We start from the raw sequence: 20,255 nt of genomic DNA, 5'->3' as shown, positions 1-20,255 counted from the left end.
TGTATTTTTTTTAAAAAAACAATGATTATATGTTTTTAGCTACAGTAGAGTCTCACTTATCCAACATAAACGGGATGGCAGAACATTTAATAAGCGAATATCTTGGATAATAAGGAGGGATTAAGGAAAAGCCTATTAAACATCAAATTAGGTTATGATTTTACAAATAAGCACCAAAACATCATGTTATACAACAAATTTGACAGAAAAAGTAGTTCAATACACAGTAATGTTATGTTGTAATTACTGTATTTACGAATTTAGCACCAAAATATCACGATATATTGAAAACATTGACTACAAAAATGCATTGGGTAATCCAGAACCTTGGATAAGTGAGTCTTGGATAAGTGAGACTCTACTGTATTTCCAAGCTTGGTTGCTGTGAATTTTGGGGGCTGTAAGGTAATGTTCCAGCAGCATTCTCTCCTGACGTTTTACCTGCATCTGGGGCAAGAATCTTCAGAAGTCTGTTGTCAGTGAGGCAAGTGGAGTGTGGAGTAATATATCTGTGGAATAATGTCCAGGGTGGGAGAAAGAACCCTCTTCTGTTTAAAGCAGGTGTGAATGTTGCCATTGGCAAGCTTGAATAGTATTGAGTAGCCAAGAAGCTGCAAAGTCAATCAGTGAGGGTATCTGGATAGAGGAAGCCTGGCCTTTGTTACCTGGAGGCACCCTCTGTTTGGGAGGTGTTCACTGGCACTTGATTCCTAACATCACTGGTTGTTAGAAATTGTGGGAGTTTGAGTCCAAAACATCAGGAGGGCCGAAGTTTGCCCATGCCTGCCCTAGAGCCATGGACGCGCTCAATGGCACGTTGTTGCAATCACTATGTGCCGTTTTGCAGCTCCACTTCCTCGCCATTTGCTCCGCTCTGACTTCGTTTCCTGCCCTTTACCTGCTATGGCTTGTCCAGCCCAGCTGGAGATGGAATTATATCTGAAATCCCCCGGAACTGATGGGTTTCCTGCCTTTTCTCTCGCAGGACAATAAGCTCAGCGTCATGTCGCTCTGGTTGTTTTCTCTAAATGTGTTGACATCTGCTTTCGTGCCAGTTTGGACGTGCGCTGACCTTAGGAATGAGAAATCCAGGAGTCCAGCTCAGGTCTTGCAGTCCCTGTGTGGCTGAGACCACCTTATGTAAATGTATCTATTTACACTATATAATCAATCAATGTCATTTCACATGCTTAATTTTCCCCCTGGTTCAGTACTTTGTAATACTGGGAGTTGTAGTTTGGTGAGGCACCAGTACTCTTTGGCAGAGAAGCCTAAAGACCTTGCAAAACTGCAATGCCCATCATACCATGGCGTTGAGCCAAGGCAGATGATTATGATGATAATAATAATGATAATATGAACCAAGGCAGATAATAATGATGATGATAATAATAATAATAATAATAATAATAATAATAATCACCCCCACTTCAAGGTGCTCTCCCATGATCTTATAGCACTTTTAACTACCTCTTGTTTACAAAACTCAGCGCACTTTTGCCCAGTTCATTTTTATGATTCTATTGCTGTGTTTTAACTTGTGTTCTATGAATGTTTGTTATTTTACTTTTATGTTAATTTTTATTTTTTTATATGCGCATGGTTTCTGTTATTTGATGTTGTTTTATGTTTGTTATTGTATTTGCCCAGGCTTTGGCCCCATGTAAGCCGCCCCGAGTCCCTTCGGGGAGATGGAGGCGGGGTATAAAAATATTATTATTATTATTATTATTATTATTATTATTATTATTATTTTATTGTATGACACAGCAAACAAGATAGATATGCTGGATTTCATATCACAAAATCACAAGTCGAACACTTCCCAAGTGTCTAGGACTGTGTGATGTATTTTCGGATGATGCGTGCAGATCCCAGCAGGGTGGCCTTTTGCAGTTGGCTGATCGTAATTTTGTCAATGCCTATTGTTTCTTTCCTGGCTCAACTTGTGGCTTGAGGTGGATTACAACATATAGTAGAGTCTCACTTATCCAAGACTACTAATAATAAAATTATTAGTATTGTTTTTGCTGTTATATTATTATTGTTGTTGTTGATATTGTTGTTACTGCAATTGCCAGGTGGACCTAGATAATTCCTAGAGAGAATTTACTTGGTCTTCCAGGGTAACTTCCAACTGATGCATAGCATAGCACTGAACCGCAAGTAGAGACAGATAATACAATTGTTACTAGTATTGTTGTTATATTATTGTTGTTATTGCAACAGCTTGGAGGACCTAGATAATTCCTAGAGGGAATTTGCTTGGTCTTGCAGGGTAATTTCTAACTGATGCATAGCATAGCACTGAACCGCAAGTAGAGACAGATAATAAAATTATTACTAGTATTGTTGTTATATTATTGTTGTTATTGCAACAGCTTGGAGGACCTAGATAATTCCTAGAGGGAATTTGCTTGGTCTTTCAGGGTAGCTTCCGATGGATACATAGCATAGCATTGAGCCACAAAGAGAGACAGGTAATAAAATTATTAGTGTTGTTGTTGTTCTGCTGTTGTTATATTGTTATTGCAATTGCATGGAGGACCTAGATAATTCCTAGAGGGAATTTGCTTGGTCTTCCAAGGAAACTTCTGATGGATACATAGCATAGCATTGAGATAATAAAATTATTAGTACTGTTGTTGTTGTTATATTATTATTATTGCCTAGAGAATTCCTAGAAAGGATGCAGATAGCCACGGATCAATGATGCACAAGCATTATTTGGCAGAGAAGACAAAAGGCCAATGCTATGGACTTCCAGATGCCATAGCCAAAGTGGTGCCAAACGGCATTAATTCTACTGTGTAGACGACGCACCCACAGAAAACAGAATCCCCTCCTTTTGACGCTTTGCCTGCGTCTCCTGCAGCGAATGCCACCCAGCCGATCTCTGAATAGCCCAGTGTTCTCCAGTGTGCGCCCCAGTTCACAGCCCACGGGCTGCCAAAAGCCAAACAGTTTATTTATTTAGCCACAAAATAAAGTTGGCCTTTGTGCCACATGCAAAGCGAGGCGCTGCGTCTCGGGCGGCACGGAGCCAGCCAAGGGGCTCGGAGGGGCTGCAGCCATGAAGACGGGGCTTGTTTGCCTGGCAAAGGGAAGGGGGAGTGCAAATGAGCCAACAACAACAACAACAACAATAATAAAAATAATACAGGTGTCTGAACAATGCCACTCCAGGAGGGTGAAAGGCCGTTTATCTGTGCAGAATACTGATCGCTTTGTGCAACCAGAAAGCAGAATAAAAATGCAATCATTCATTGGTTCAGAAATACTATAATCAATCAAAGTTCCATTACTACATACCATGATGGGATTTTTTAATACTTCACACCTTCCAAAGGTCGTAACCACAAACACCCTTTCTATGGTTTTCAGTTGTAAATCACACTCAAATCACTCTTTTACCACATTTACCCCCCTGATTATTACACATTAACACAAATTTTGGGGACAGGTTCAAGTTATGTTGATGACATGTTGGAAGCCCTGACAGCAATCAGTAATAATAATAATAATAATAATAATAATAACTTTATTTTTATACCCCGCCCCATCTCCCCGAAGGGACTCGGAGCGGCTTACATGGGGCCATGCCCGACACAACAATACAATAACAGTAGTAAGACAATAAAACAAAATCGTATCAATAAAACTTCAACATCAGTAAAACAGTCATAAGAGTCAGTATAAATAAAATAAAATAAATTGATACAAGGCAACTCAAGAGGGATTTCAAAGCCCCAAATAGGGTTTGCGGTATATCTACACTGTAGGATTAATGCAGTTTAACACCACTTTAACTGTCATGGTTCAATGGTATGAAATCCTGGGAGTTGCAGTTTGATGAAGCTTCTCTGGCAGAGAAGGCTAAAGATTTTGCGAAACCTCCGCTCCCAAGATTCTACAGCATTGAGCCAAGGCATTTAAAGTGGGGTAAACTGCTTTAATTCTACAGTGTAGATGCACCCTTGGAGGCTTACTTTAGACAGCCATGATGATCACATAGGTTGTAGTGCACACAATTTCCCTGCTGTTTTACAACTAAACCAAATTCTTTCATGAACAATTGGGCTCAACAGGATTTGAATCATCCCAAATCCCAGTTTCGTTGAAAAAGTTGAAGTGCTAACACTAATTTTTTGTTGCATGCTTTCACGCCGTTTATCTTATGTAAAGCTTACCATGGGTTTTCTGAGGCTGAGAAAGTTCACCCAGTGAGTTTTCATGTCTGAGCAGGAATTAAAAACCCTGGTCTCTGAATGTATTTATTTTATTTATTGCAAAGTTGTGGTCTAACCACAACCAACAACAACAAAAACATCATCAACAACAACAATAGGATTCTGCCTAGACTAGGCATAGGCAAACATTGGTCCCCCAGGTGTTTTGGACCTCAACTCCCACAATTTCAAAGTTGTGGTCTAACAACAACAACAACAACAACAACAACAACAACATAATAATAATAATAATAATAATAGGATTCTGCCTAGACCAGGCAAACTTTGGCCCTCCAGGTGTTTTGGACTTCACCTCCTACAACTGCAAAGTTGTGTCTAACAACAACAACAACAACATAATAGGATTCTGCCTAGACCAGGCATAGGCAAACTTTGGCCTTCCAGGTGTTTTGGTCTTCAACTCCCACAATTGCAAAGTTGTGTCTAACCACAACCACCACCAGCACCAGCACCATCACAACATAATAATAAGAATAATAATAATAATAATAATAATAATAATAATAATAATAATAATATAATAATAATAATAATAATAATAATAAAATAATAATAATAATAATAATAATAAAAGGATTCTGCCTAGACCAGGCATGGGCAAGCTTCGGCCCTCCAGGTGTTTTGGACTTCAACTCCCACAATTGCAAAGTTGTGATCTAACCGCAACAACAACAACAACATAATAATAATAATACAGTAGAGTCTCACTTATCCAGCACTCGCTTATCCAACATTCTGGATTATCCAACACATTTTTGTAGTCAATGTTTTCAATACATAGTGATATTTTGGTGCTAAATTCGTAAATACAGTAATTACTACATAGCATTACTGTGTATTGAACTACTTTTTCTGTCAAATTTGTTGTATAACATGATGTTTTGGTGCTTAATTTGTAAAATCATAACCTAATTTGATGTTTAATAGGCTTCTCCTTAATCTCTCCTTATTATCCAACATATTCACTTTCTGCCGGCCCGTTTAGGTTGGATAAGCGAGACTCTACTGTAATAGGATTTTGCCTAGGCCAGGCATGGGCAAACTTCAGCCCTCCAGGTGTTTTGGACTTCAACTCCCACAACTGCAAAGTTGTGGTCTAACCACCACCACCACAACGTAATAATAATAATAATAATAATAATAATAATGATTCATTGGAACTTATGCTTCAAGTACCACCTTCCAGCAGCAGAGACTCTTGTGTTCGACTAGTGATTTTGTGATATGAAATCCAGCATATCTATCTTGTTTGCTGTGTCATATAATAATAATAATAATAATAATAATAATACATCACACAGTCCTAGACTCTTGGGAAGTGTTCGACTTGTGATTTTGTGATATGAAATCCAGTATATCTATCTTGTTTGCTGTGTCATAATAAAATAATAATAATAGCAGGATTCTGCCTAGACCAAGCATGGGCAAACTTCGGCCCTCCAGGTGTTTTGGGCCTCAACTACCACAATTCCAAAACACCTAGAGGGCCAAAGTTTGCCCATGCCTGGCCTAGACGATGTTTTTGTGCTCAGCTCCCTTCTCCCTCCAGCAAGCTCTTTTCATTGCCAGAATCAATGTTTGCAGCAATCCTGGATTCCTTATTTATAGCGTTTTTCTGGCAAAAGGCCCTTGAAAGCATTCGCATCAAAACAACAATCTATAAACAGTCTAATAAGGAGAATAGAAGGGAACAGGCTCAAAAGAGAACCGTGACCCAGATCAAGCAGAGCAAAGGAAAGAGAGGGAAGGAATCCAATCCTCTTCCATCAAGGCCAAGCAATCATGTATCATCAGGGATGGTGTTATTATTAGGTTGCCCCTGGCAGCAACTGCCGAGAAACAGCGACAGCAACAGCGACAACAACAACATATTATTATTATTATTATCATTATCATTATTATTATTTCAAAGTGATTATTGCCCGTTCTTGGAAGTGTCTTGGAGCAGCCATTCGCCTTTAATATATATTGCAGAATCACCCCAAATTTCCACCTTTCCCCAAACCTGGATTTTTTGGTCTCTTCTGGTGTTTTTCGTTGGAGAAAAGGTTGCTTCTTTTTAAAATGAGAAATGCACCAGCTCCTAATATGCTTTCAAGCTCAATGCAAGGAAATAGGCCAAACAGCTCGAGGCCAGGCTTTCTGACTATGGGATATATAGTTCAGGGGTCCCCAAACTTTTTAAACAGGGGGCCAGTTCATGATCCTTCGGACCGTTGGAGGGCCAGACTATAGTTGGCCACCGAGCAATAATAATTAATAACAACAACAACAACAACAACAAAAATAAGAATAATTAAAAAGAGGGTTGGAAGAGACCCTTTGGGCCATTGAATCCAACCCCCTTCTGCCTTTGTGCACCAAAAGCACAAGCAAAGCACCCCTGACAGATGGCCACCCAGCCTCAATGTTAATAATAATAATTAATAATAATGTGTTGTCGAAGGCTTTCATGGCCGGGATCACAGGATTGTTGTATGTCTTTTGGGCTGTGTGGCCATGTTCCAGAAGTACTCTCTCCTGAAGTTTCGCCCACAGCTATGGCATCTCTGAGGATGCCTGCCATATATGTGGGCGAAACGTCAGGAGAGAGTACTTCTGGAACATGGCCACACAGCCTGAAAGACATACAACAACCCAATAATAATAATGATAATAAAGAGGGTTGGAAGAGACCCCTTGGGCCATTTAGTCCAACTCCCTTCTGCCTTTGTGCACCAAAAGCACAAGCAAAGCACTCCTGACAGATGGCCACCCAGCCTCAATGTTAATAATAATAATAATAATAATAATAATAATAATAATAATAATAATAATAACAGGGTTGTAAGAGAAGAAGAGACCCCTTGGGTCATTTAGCCCAGCCCCCTTCTGCCCTTGTGCCGTGGGGGCCGGATAAATGCCTTCGATGGGCCGCATCCGGCCCCCGGGCCTTAGTTTGGGGACCCCTGATATAGTTCATCATATTGCAATTGCATTCTCCCAACGTTTGGGCATATTATTATTATTATTATTATTATTATTATTATTGAATACTTCTATTTGCAGATGTGTACATAACGAAATACTTTGGAGATGGGACTCCAATCTAAACATGACACTCTTTTAGGTTTCATATCTATGCTGGAAGGTAATGCAATAATTACCTCCCAGCACAATATTTGCAATAATTTTGTGCATGAAGCAATGTCTGCATGTACTCAACCATCAGAAAGTAAAGGTAGTCATACCTCAGCCACCCAAATGGGCAATTTTGGCGTGTTTCCAATTGTGGAAACCCAGATAATGGATGCTCAACCTGTATGAGAGTCTGTACAGTCTTCAAGGATGGGCTCAAGGAGAATGGAAAAGAGGCAATCAAGCCCTAACGAAAGATAACCTCCTTGAAATCACAACACTTTCTTTGTGTGTTTGTGTATCTGCATATGGCAGTCACGTAACTAATAGCCTTCTGATCAGTAACCAATTGATAACCAGGCAGTTCTAACAGAAATTGCTTTCGGGTCTTCCTTTTATGTCAGGTCAACAGGGAGAAAAGCGGAAAAAGGAGAGAACATATTGCCTTTTGCCAAGAAGAGGAGGAAGGGTAGGAAAAGGCAGAGGAGAAGTGGAAGAAGAAGAAGAAAGGCAAGATGGAGAGAAGGAGGAAAAGGGGAAAGAAATATGAGAATGAGAAAGAGGAAGAAAAAGCAAAGGAGGAGAAGGAAAAGTGGAAGAAGAAGAAGAAGAAGAAGAAGAAGAAGAAGAAGAAGAAGAAGAAGAAGAAGAAGAAGACAAAGAGCAGGAGAAGGAGGAAAAAGTGAAAGACAAATGAGAAAGAGAAGGAGAAGGAAAAGGCAAAGGACGAGAAGGAAAAGTGGAAGAAGAAGAGCAAGATGAAGACCAGGAGCAAGAGACAAGGTGAAAAAAGAAAGAGGAGGAGGAGGAAAAGGCAGGAGAGAAGAAGGAAAAAGTGGAAGAAGATGAAGAGCAAAATGGAGAGGATGAGCAGGAGGATGAAAAGATGGAAGAAGAAAGAGAAGAAGTGGATGAAGAAGAAGAGCAAGGAGAAGGAGGAAAAGGTGAAAGAAGAAAGAGAAGGAGGAGGAAAAGACATGAGAAGAGGAGGAAAAAGCGGAAGAAGAAGAAAAGCAAGATGGAGAGGGGGAGCAGGAGAAAGAGGAAAGGTAGAAGGAGAAAGAGAATGAGGAAGAGGAAGAAAAGGCAAAAAGGGAGGAGAAGGCCTAAGAACAATAATAATTTTTTTATTCTTATATCCCGCCCCATCTCCCCGAAGGGACTTGGGGCGGCTTACATGGGGCCAAGCCCGAATAGAACAATAAAAACAAGACAAGAAACCAATAAAACCAATAATCAAACCATAAAAACAAGTCATAAAAACTACATACAAGATAGAATGTTAAAATCATGAATAAGGTTCAAAGAATCTAGGCCAAAGTGCTAAGAGTGCAAATAAATCATAAGGAGAAGTAAGAAGGAAAAAGTGGAAGAAGAGGTGCAAAAAAGAAAGGAGGAAAAGGAGAAGAAGAAACAGAATCAAGAATAATAATGAATGGAGAAGGCTGAAGAGGATGAGGGAGAAATGTACGCTAGCTCTCTAGTTGACTATAATAAGTATGTCAAGAGATGGATGTGTGGGTTTGACCTTTACGTCAAGCTCAGAGTCCTGCTGAAAAGGATTGAGAAGTGTGCACACAAAAAGCAAGAAAAGCACCCGCCGGGAAAACACTAAAACTGGGGGCGGCCCCCAACGGAGAGGTCAGATCAACCGGACAAGCAGCAAATCGGACTTCCCAATGAAGCAATATAACCCCCAATAGAAAAGAAGAGTGGAAAAGGAGGAAGCAGGCAATTCGAGGCCCCTAATCCTTCCTCTGAATCTCAGTTTAAAGATGCAAAGCGTGGCTTTGAGGTGGCCTTGCAATCCCCTCCGGCCACATCCCAATCCCTGGCCTGTTTTGGAAAACATGAGCCACGTGGCTTGCATCTATTTTGCTTCTTGCTGGAAAAATATGGATGGCTAAACTCATGGAAATCATTATTAAAGGTCTTGCAGAACTTGGCTCACAAAATAGAGCCAACTACTAGTAACTACAGTAGAGTCTCACTAATCCAAGCCTCGCTTATCCAAGCCATTTTTGTAGTCAATGTTTTCAATATATTGTGATATTTTGGTGCTAAATTCGTAAATACAGTAATTACAACATAACATTACTACGTATTGAACTACTTTTTCTGTCAAATTTGTTGTATAACATGATATTTTGGTACTTAATTTGTAAAATCATAACTTAATTTGATGTTTAATAGGTTTTTCCTTGATCAGTCCTTATAATCCAAGATATTCGCTTATCCAAGCTTCTGCCGGCCCGTTTAGCTTGGATTAGTGAGACTCTACTGTACTACTACTACTTAATTCATATATCCTGCTTTCTGCTCTTAAACAAACCTCAAAAGGCATAAGAACTCTAAAGCTTGGACTAATTATAGTTGAAAAGTAAAGAATGCTCAAAAGCTACTATTACGAAATCATTTGGTTTTAATTTTACTCTATTGTTTATTGTCTTTTCCATTATGTTTCCATTATGTGTTACGCAATTTTGAATGTTCATTAACTTGTTATAAGGCACTTTGTGCCACATAGGCAGGAAGCTACCTATTATTATTATTATTATTATTATTATTATTATTATTATTATTGACACAAAGACATAGTATGACACAGCAAATGAGATATATATGCTGGATTTCGTATCACAAAATCACAAGCCAAACACTTCCCAAGTGTTTAGTACTGTGTGATGTATATTATTATTATTATTATTATTATCATCATCATCATCATCATCATCATCAGATACACAACAAGATTAGTACACAACAAACAATATCACTCTGCTGGCTGTTGTATTGGCTCACACATCAGACACTTCCCAAGTGTCTAGAACTGTGTAATGTATCAGGGAATAATGCATGCAGATCCGAGTAGGGTGGCCTTTTGCAGCTGACAGACGGTAATTTTGTCAGCGCCGATTGTGTTTAAGTGCAGGCCAAGGTCTTTAGGCACTGCACCCAGTGTGCCGATCACCACTGGGACCACCTTGACTGGCTTGTGCCACAGTCTGTGCAGTTTGATCTTTAAATCCTCATATCGTGTCAGCTTTTCCAGTTGCATCTCCTCAATTCTTCTGTCACCTGGGATTGCAACATCGATGATCCATATTTTGCTTTTTCCATAATTGTGAGGTCAGGAGTATTGTGATCATCATTATTATTATTCGTATTAGTATTATTCTTGAAATAGTCCTGTTCCAGGTATATTATAGGACCATAAGTGTCATCACACCACTTCTAATTCCTGATTTTGGTAAAAATAAAGCTTTAGAAAACATTGTGGTTGGAGAAAGGCAAACCACAGTGTCTGCACTTGGCTTTGAGCAATATGGTGAAGTCCTCAAGTGGGAAAACAATTGTACACACACACACATATGCATGCACACACATATTTATATTGAAGGTATTTAGGAATTTGGGCAACTGAGAAGCAGCTAAAGCTCAAATGTGGGTTTCTGTCATACTTCCCCAACACTGAATTTTGTGTATGTCACACACGTACACACCACACTGCCGTTTCCTTGTCTGGTGGATTTCAAGCTGTGCTCCAGCTGAAAAATCTCAACCAGTTTTTTCCAGTAACTGGCCAACTTCCTCTTTCAGACAAGTCCTAGATTCTGAGACCCTAAGAAGAGCTTATAATGGGTTTTTCTTGGCCAAATTTGTTCAGATGGGAGTTGTCGTTCAGTAACATCTGGGGACACAAACTGAGTGAAAACTAAAAAGTACCAACCCCTATATCCAGTGATTCAACGGCTGATGTGGTACCAATCTACACTGTCAAAGTAATGTGGTTTAACACCATTGTAATTGCTGTGGCTCAGTGCTATTGAATCATAGTTTTAAGAAGCCTTCTGTGCCAAAGAATGGTGCTGCCTCACCAAACAATAAATCCCAGGATCCCACAGCATTGAAAGTGGTGTCAAACTGTGTCAATTGCGCAGTGTAGATGCACCTTCTGTCAAGCTGACATTTATTTATTTATTTATTTACAGTATTTATATTCCGCCCTTCTCACCCCGAAGGGGACTCAGGGCAGATTACAATGAACACATATATGGCAAACATTCAATGCCAACAGACAAACAACATATATAGACAGACACAGAAGCATTTAACATTTTTTTCCAGCGTCACGATTCCGGCCACAGGGGGGGCTGTTGCTTCACTGTCCACTAGTGGCTGTACTTCCTCATTCCTTTCCTCGTGTTTTGCTGGCAGTTTTTTATGATGTTGTAAATTAGTTAAATTAGCCTCCCGCATAAAGCGTACCTAAATTTCCCTAATTCACAGATGCAACTGTCTTTCAGGGCTGCATAGGTCTTGATACCGCCCCCTTGATCTGGTCATGTAAGTGTGATTTATTGTTATAATTGTATTATTTTACCTTGTTTAATAATGTGTGTTATGTCGTTGTGTAATGTTGTGTTGCTTTTATGACTGTAAACCGCCCTGAATCCCATCCGGGAGATAGGGCGGTATATAAATAAAGTTTTATTATATTATTATTATTATAGGCCAACAGCAAGCCGGGCTATTTAATGGTCGGGGGCTTAACCCGACCTGGGCTTCGAACTCATGACCTCTCGGTCAGTAGTGATTTATTGCAGCTGGTTACTAGCCAGCTGCACCACTTAACAGTATTCCATAACACTATATAACACGATTTTGGTTCCTGGGTTATCAATGCCATTCCCTAATTGGTTATATCATAAACATGGGGAAAGTTGATTAAACTGCAAAAACTGTGGGAGGGACATCCTGCAGCATATTTTGCTAGTTTTTCTGTCAATATCGAGTCTCAAACAATTCAACATAGCTTTTGGCACAAAAACAGAGTTTCTGGAGTAGAACAACTCCTTTCAAAGTAAGTACCGTACAATTAAACAGGAAATAATGCTGTTAAACTAGGAGCAGAAAATATTTCAAATTTTGTTACATCGTGTAATCTATCCTTCCTGTTCAGCATTAAAGAACAGCCATGCGCTCATCCTTCGCGACGGAGCTCAGGAAATGAGTCGAAGGAATAGAAAAGGGCACGGATCCATTTCTAGCTCCTCCGAAGGCGTGGAAGGGTCCTTGGGTGGCAAAGGAAATGAGGGAACCCAGAAGTCTGGGAGGAAAAGGGTTGGCTGCAAACACAAAAAGGGAGGCGGCGAGGCCAGAAGATGGGAGCGAAAGCAGCACATCTTGGGAACATCTGGACCAGCACATTGGGGGAGCATCGGCACACTTCACACACATCCTGAAAACATCCGTCAATTTTCCACTCCATAGCAAAGTGGAGTGGAAAATTAACATATTGACATATATGGAGGGGAAAAAGCAGGAGATATATATATATATATACACACACACACACGCATATACACACACATATATACGCATATATATATATACACACACACATATACATATACATACAGTAGAGTCTCACTTATCCAACCTTCACTTATCCAACGTTCTGTATTATCCAACGCAGTCAGCCTTTTAGTAGTCAATGTTTTTGTAGTAAATGCTGCAATGTTTTGGTGAAAAATTCATAAATACAGTAATTACTACATAACTTTACTGTGTAAAAGGCAAAGGTAAAGGTTTTCCCCTGACGTTAAGTCCAGTCATGTCTGACCCTGAGGGTTGGTGCTCATCTCCATTTCTAAGCTGAAGAGCCGGCGTTGTCCATAGACACCTCCAGGGTCATGTGGCCGGCATGACGGCATGGAGCACCGTTACCTTCCCACGGGAGCGGTACCTATTGATCTACTCACATTTGCATGTTTTCGAACTGCTAGGTTGGCAGGAGCTGGAGCGAACAGCAGGCGCTCATTCCGCTCCCGGGATTTGAACCTGGGACCTTTCGGTCTGCAAGTTCAGCAGCTCAGCGTTTTAACGCACTTCGCCACTGGGGCTCCTCAACTTTACTGTGTACTGAACTGCTTTTTCTGTCAATTTGTCATAAAACATGATGTTTTGGTGCTTAATTTGTAAAATCATAACGTAATTTTATGTTTAATAGGCTTTTCCTTAATCCCTCCTTATTATCCAAGATTTTTGCTTATCCAATGTTCTACTGGCCCGTTTATCTTGGATAAGTGAGACTCTACTATACATTATAATATAATAATACATATTATAATATAACATAATGCAGAATAATGCAATAATAATACATACTGCAATATAATAATACAACATTTTCGCTTATCCAATGTTCTGCTGGCCCATTTAGGTTGGATAAGAGAGACTCTACTGTATGTATGTATACAAATTAAGCACCAAATCATTATGTTTTATAACAAATCAACAGAAAAAGCAGCTTGATACATGGTAACATTAGGTAGTAATGACTGCATTTACGAATTTAGCGCCAAAACATTGCAATGTATTAAAAACGCTGACTGCAAAAACTCTGACTACTAAAAGGCAGACTGTGTTGGATAATGCAGAACATTGGATAAGCAAAGGTTGGATAAGTGAGACTCTATTGTAATTTTGGAAAAAGTGTCTTGTTGTGGAATCAAGTATTTGGGATAAAGCTTCAGTGGAGACACATTTTCCCCATGATAATAACTCTTTCAGGTGTGAATTTAATAATAATAATAAATAATAATAAAACTTTATTTATACCCCGCCACTATCTCCCCAACGAGGACTCGGGGCGGCTTACATGGGGCCATGCCCAAAACCATACAATATAACAAAGTATAAAACAACATATCATAACACAATTTAACATGCAATAAATAATAATATACATTACAGCACAATTTCCTTTCCTAAGGCTAGATTCCTCTCACCTCCTGTTGTCTCACTCCTGTACTTAACTAGGAGTCATTTGTAAGTTGGATGTTTGTAATTCAGGGATGGCCTGTATCCCATTGCCCTCCTTAATTTGTCCCAACTTTATCACAGACACACACACACTGATCCCAGCCACACTGTTGGAAACAGCATCTTTCTTCAAGCCTCCACCACCGGTAGTAACTCATTTGTATATGATTCTGTTTGCTTGCTGTATTGTCTATGTATGTTTTGGTATGCAGCTTTCCCTTTACTCTATGTTTATTGAAGTTGTGAGAGGGGCTTCAGATCACATGATCAGATCTGGGACTGCTCAGAGCTCAGGCTCCATTTTTGAACACAGAGATGCCTTAGACCGATTAAACTCCATTAGAGCACAGACTCCATGAGACTCTGGACTCTTAAGATCATAAATAAAATATGTCCTGTGTTATCTGCACAGAGAAACTACTGTATATACTCAAGTATAAGCCTAGTTTTTCAGCCCTTTTTTAGGACTGAAAAAGCCCCTCTTAGCTTATACTCGAGTGAGGGTCCTGGCTGGCTTATACTCGAGTATATGGTACATTTATTATTTTTCTCTATATTTATTGATATTATTACATTTATTATTTAACTCTATTATTATTGTTAGTATAACATTTATTTTATTCTATTTTTAATATTAATAATACATTTATTATTTCACTCTGATATTATTGTTAGCATTAAATTTATTATTTTACTCTATTATTATTAAAAGGATACATAAGGGCATTTACATTGAAAATGAGAATAATGATTTAATCAGAGTTGGACAGTCTTATCTTAAATTAGAGTTTTATGTAAATATTCAAAAACATTTAACCTACCGATGCCTCGATTAATGTCATTTTATTGGTTTCTATTTTTATTTCTGAAATTTACCACTCTCGGCTTATACTTGAGTCAATGTTTTCTCAGTTTTCTTGCGATAAAATTAGGTGCCTTGGCTTATATTTGGGTTGACTTATACTCGAGTATATATGGTACTTCAAAATCTATCTGTAACTGGATTGACAAGCTATGTACCTGTATACTGAATACATGAAGGTTGTGAGTAAACAGATATGTTACTTTTAACAGAGTCTACTTTATTTTTGTCTTTTGAGAGCACAATATAGAAATAAGATATTTTATGGGGCACTGAAAAGAAATACTTTTTATACTCTGCCAAATTTGTGCATTGGCATAATCTGTTCCTAACAGATCAGAGACAAATAGGTTATCAGTCTAACAACTGAAAACCAAATTGCTTTGTATAAGTACATGTGGATATATACCACTGAAAAGAAGATTTTACTCAATCGAGTTTTTAGCTCTTCTCTGGAAGATCATATTTCTGCAAAATATTATGATTTTCAAATGGTTGTGAATGACATTTTTCTCCAAAAGGCTATGGAGATTCTGGTTTTCTAAAAGGTTAAGATCTCTAAAAAGGTCATGCTTTTCCAAAAGCACACGAGTGTGTGTTCACGCACGCTTGCACACTCACCATCTCCTTCCACCTTCTCCAGCGTGCGACTCCAGACGATCTGCCGGCTCTTTAGCCGGACTTGGAAGGTCCTCCGTTCTGGCCGCTGGGACTTCTTCTGGTAGAACAAGGTGAGGACGGTGCCCACCTCCAAGGCGCTGAGGATGCGGGTCATGTCCGGCCCCCCGGCCTCGGGCCCCGAAGGGTCCTCCAAGAAGCCATTGACAAAGCTGTTCAGCCTGGAGAGCGACATCTCTGCTTCCTCCTCCTCCTCCTCCTCCTCCTTTGCTCTCCTCTTCTTCACTGTCGCATGATGGGAGGAATCCCACAACCGTTGGCTGCTTGTTTCCAAATATTCCCAAATCCTCCGCTTTACGGGTATCCAAAAATCCGCTCTATGTATCCCATGATAGGTGGGCCTTCAAGCAGGAGCAGGAGAAGACTTTGGATGAATGGTTCTCCAACGCTATGGTGCAAATCCAAGTAATGGTGCAAATCCAGTGCACGAGGGTTTCTCTGTTGGCTTCAGAAGAATCACCAAGACTTCTGTGTTTCTCCGATTCTCCCTCCTTGCTTCAACAAAGTGGCCACTTCACCCCATCCGACTACGGTCTCATCTGGATATCTGGAGCCCTCCATGAAAAGAGAGAAAGAGACCATGAGAACATACAATTATCTGGGTCTTGGCTTCATTTCCAATAGAAATGGGTAACTTAACCATTTGGAGATATTATTATTTCCATATATACTCGAGTATAAGCCGACCCGAATACAGTAGAGTCTCACTTATCCAACATAAACGGGCCGGCAGAACATTGGAGAAGTGATTATGTTGGATAATAAGGAAAGATTAAGGAGAAGCCTATTCAACATCAAATTAGGTTATGATTTTACAAATTAAGCACCAAAACATCATGTTATACAACAAATTTGGCAGAAAAAGTAGTTCAATAGGCAGTAATGCTACTTAGTAATTACTGTATTTACGAATTTAGCACCAAAATATCACGATGTATTGAAAACATTGACTACAAAAATGCATAGGATAATCCAGAATGTTGGATAAGTGAGACTCTACTGTATAAGCCGAGGCACCTAATTTTACCACAAAAAAACTGGGAAAACGCTGACTCCAGTATAAGCCAAGAGTGGTAAATTTTAGAAATAAAAATAGATACCAATAAAATTACATTAATTAAGGAATCAGTAGGTTAAATGTTTTTGAATATTTACATAAAGCTCAAATTTAAGATAAGACTGTCCAACTCTGATTAAATCATTATTCCCATCTTCTTCAATGTAAATGTGCTTATGTATCCTTTTAAATAATACCCAATATAAATTTATTACAATGTATGTATTACAATATTTATATCCCACCCTTCTCATCCAACAGGTAATAATAATAAAATATCTAGTATAATAATAAATAATAATATAATATAATAAATAAATAAGAATAATTAATATAATAATATTTTTTCGTGTCAGTAGCGACTTGAGAAACCTCAAGTTGCTTCTGCTGTGAGAGAATCGGCCATCTGCAAGGATGTTGCCCAAGGGACGTTTGGATGTTCTTTGATGTTTTTACTATCCCTGTGGGTGGCTTCCCTCATGTCCCCGCATGGAAAGCTGGAGCTGACAGTGGGAGCTCATCTGCACTCTCTCCAGACTGGATTCGATCTGTCAACCTTAAGGTCAGCAACCAAACCTTCAAGTCAGCAGTCCTGCCAGCAGAAGGGTTTAACCCACTGGGGGCTCCTCATAATAATCAATAATAATAAACAATGTTATAATATCATAACAATTTAATAACAATATAACAATTAACCCTAACGGCGCTCCATGCAGTCATGCTGGCCACATGACCTTGGAGGTGTCTACCGACAACGCTGGCTCTTCAGCTTAGAAATGGAGATGAGCAGTAACCAATAAAATAAACAATAATAAGCAATATAATAATAAATAACAATAACAATATAATAGATAACAATAACCAATATAATAAATAATATCAACCACTATAATAATAAGTAATATAACCAATATTGCATAAAATAATAATAATACAATAATAATAATAATATAACCATAACCATAACCAATCCCCAAATCCATGCAGTAGCATCACCCACATTGTATTAGCTTCTTTGTGAGGATCTCATGGGGGGAGAGTTGAAAACTACAGTAGAGTCTTACTTATCCAACATTCTGGATTATCCAACACATTTTTGTAGTCAATGTTTTCAATACATCGTGATATTTTGGTGCTAAATTCGTAAATACAGTAATTACTACATAGCATTACTGCATATTGAACTACTTTTTCTGCCAAATGTGTTGTCTAACATGATGTTTTGGTGCTTAATTTGTAAAATCATAACCTAATTTGATGTTTAATAGGCTTTTCCTTAATCCCTCCTTATTATCCAAGATATTCGCTTATCCAAGCTTCTGCCGGCCCGTTTAGCTTGGATAAGTGAGACTCTACTGTAATAAAAAATAATAACCCAATTTAATAATAAATAACAATAACAATATAATAACTAGCAGTTCGAAAACATGCCAATGTGAGTAGATCAATAGGTACCGCTCCGGCGGGAAGATAATGGCACTCCATGCAGTCATGCTGGCCACATGACCTTGGAGGTGTCTACGGACAACGCTGGCTCTTCGGCTTAGAAATGGAGATGAGCAGTAACCAATAAAATAAACAATAATAAGCAATATAATAATAAATAACAATCTATATATATAAAAGAGTGATGGCATCAGGGCAGCGGACAAAACAACAAAACTACAGGCCCCCCAACCTCGAAATTTGACAACACAACCCATCATTCACGGCTCTAGGTTGATACAACAAAAAGAAAAGAAAAAATAAAGTCCTAATTACAGGGAGAGGAATAATAGTTTTTATCCAATTGCTGCCAGTTTGAAGGCTAAGCTCCGCCCACTTGGTCTCCTAGCAACCTACTCAGCCCAGGGGACAGGCACAGTTAGGCCTCACTTAGGCCTTTTTCACAGATTATCAGATTTGAACTGGATTATATGGCAGTGTAGACTCAAGGCCCTTCCACACAGCTATATAACCCATTTAGAATCTTATATTATCTGCTTTGAACTGGATTATCTTGACTCCACACTGCCATATAATCCACTTCAGTGTGCATACTAAACATAAAGACTACCATACAACAGACATTCAATATCACCACTAACTCAACAATTTCTCACCAACACCACCAGAAAATGCCACAGCAACGCGTGGCTGGGCACAGCTAGTAACAATATAATAGATAACAATAACCAATATAATAAACAATAATAACCCAATTTAATAATAAACAATAATAACAAAATAATAATAGAACTATAGAATCATAGTAGATGACAATAACCAATATAATAAATAATATCAACCAATATAATAATAAATAATATAACCAATATTGCATAAAATAATAATAATAATAATAATAATAATAATACAATAATAATAATAATAATAATATAACCCTAACCAATCCCCAAATCCATGCAGTAGCATAACCCACATTGTATTAGCTTCTTTGTGAGGATCTCATGGGGGGAGAGTTGAAAACTAATGCCTGTCAAGGTGATAGGAATGTGGGGGGAAATGTGGAGGGGTCTCTCTATGTCTCCCCTTTGGGAGGGTTTAAAGGAAAGGCTTTGGGGTCAAACCCAGGCCTAGAAAACTACAGATCCCCCTAAAAAAAAAACCCTGCTCACCTGGTTGCATTTGGTGCCTATGCCCACCTGAAAGGGGTCTGCAAAATCACCCTCCGAGGGAGTGAAAGCAATCTTGTAAGGCCGGAAAAGCTTGCAAAAAAAAAAAGGGAATTATTATTATTTTGTCCAGGTGGGAAGCCTTGGGGGCAAAGCAGGCTTCCTAAAAAGCAGGGAGCCCTTCCTTTGGCACCCACCTTTTCTTTTGCATGGCTCTTCTTCCTCCTCCCGGTTTTCTTCCCTTGCTGCTTAATGGCCGGAAAGAGCTCAGGGAGGAATTTAGGGAAGGGAAGGGGGAGAAACAGATCCCTGGATCTTGCAGAAAAGCAGAAAAAGAGGAGGAGGAACCCGGGAAGGGGAAAGGCCGGCGGAGGGAGGGAACAGCGGCGCCCAGCGGCCACACCGGGTACGGCAGGTGCACAAGGGGAAGCACAGCCAGGCTGTTGGTCACACTATTACAGTATTATTATTGACACAAAAACATTGTGTAAGACACAGCAAACAAAATAGACATGCTGGATTTCGTATCACAAAATCACAAGTCGAACACTTCCCAAGTGTCTAGGACTGTGTGATGTATTTTCGGATGATGCGCACAGATCCCAGTAGGGTGGCCTTTTGCAGTTGGCAGATCGTAATTTTGTCTATTATTATTATTATTATTATTATTATTATGACACAGCAAACAAGATAGACATGCTGGATTTCGTATCACAAAATCACAAGTCGGACACTTCCCAAGTGTCTAGGACTGTGTGATGTATGTTCGGATGATGCGCACAGATCCCAGTAGGGTGGCCTTTTGCAGTTGGCAGATCGTAATTTTGTCTATTATTATTATTATTATT

At 39.1% G+C, this 20,255-nt stretch overlaps 1 protein-coding gene across 6 annotated transcripts in view; it reads right to left on the bottom strand.

Moving 5' to 3' along the window:
* Window positions 1-19,762, bottom strand: part of LOC100566976 (1-phosphatidylinositol 4,5-bisphosphate phosphodiesterase gamma-1) — a 128,831-nt gene extending 109,069 nt beyond the window's left edge. For 2 of the 6 annotated variants that reach the window (XM_062979915.1, XM_062979920.1), the window contains exons 1-3: window positions 19,605-19,762; window positions 19,411-19,500; window positions 15,679-16,290 (exon numbers count right to left, since the gene is read on the bottom strand). In XM_062979915.1, coding sequence (XP_062835985.1) covers window positions 15,679-15,910 — 232 coding nt within the window. In that variant the 5' untranslated portion in view covers window positions 15,911-16,290; window positions 19,411-19,500; window positions 19,605-19,762. The other 4 variants (XM_062979916.1, XM_062979919.1, XM_062979918.1 and 1 more) reach the window with 4 other exon arrangements.
* Window positions 19,763-20,255: the final 493 nt, after the last annotated feature.

This window comes from Anolis carolinensis, chromosome 4, assembly GCF_035594765.1.
Source record: "Anolis carolinensis isolate JA03-04 chromosome 4, rAnoCar3.1.pri, whole genome shotgun sequence".
NCBI classification, from domain to species: domain Eukaryota; kingdom Metazoa; phylum Chordata; class Lepidosauria; order Squamata; family Dactyloidae; genus Anolis; species Anolis carolinensis.
The sequence above is the reverse complement of the archived record's forward strand: the minus strand, read 5'-3'. Positions and strand labels throughout refer to the sequence as shown.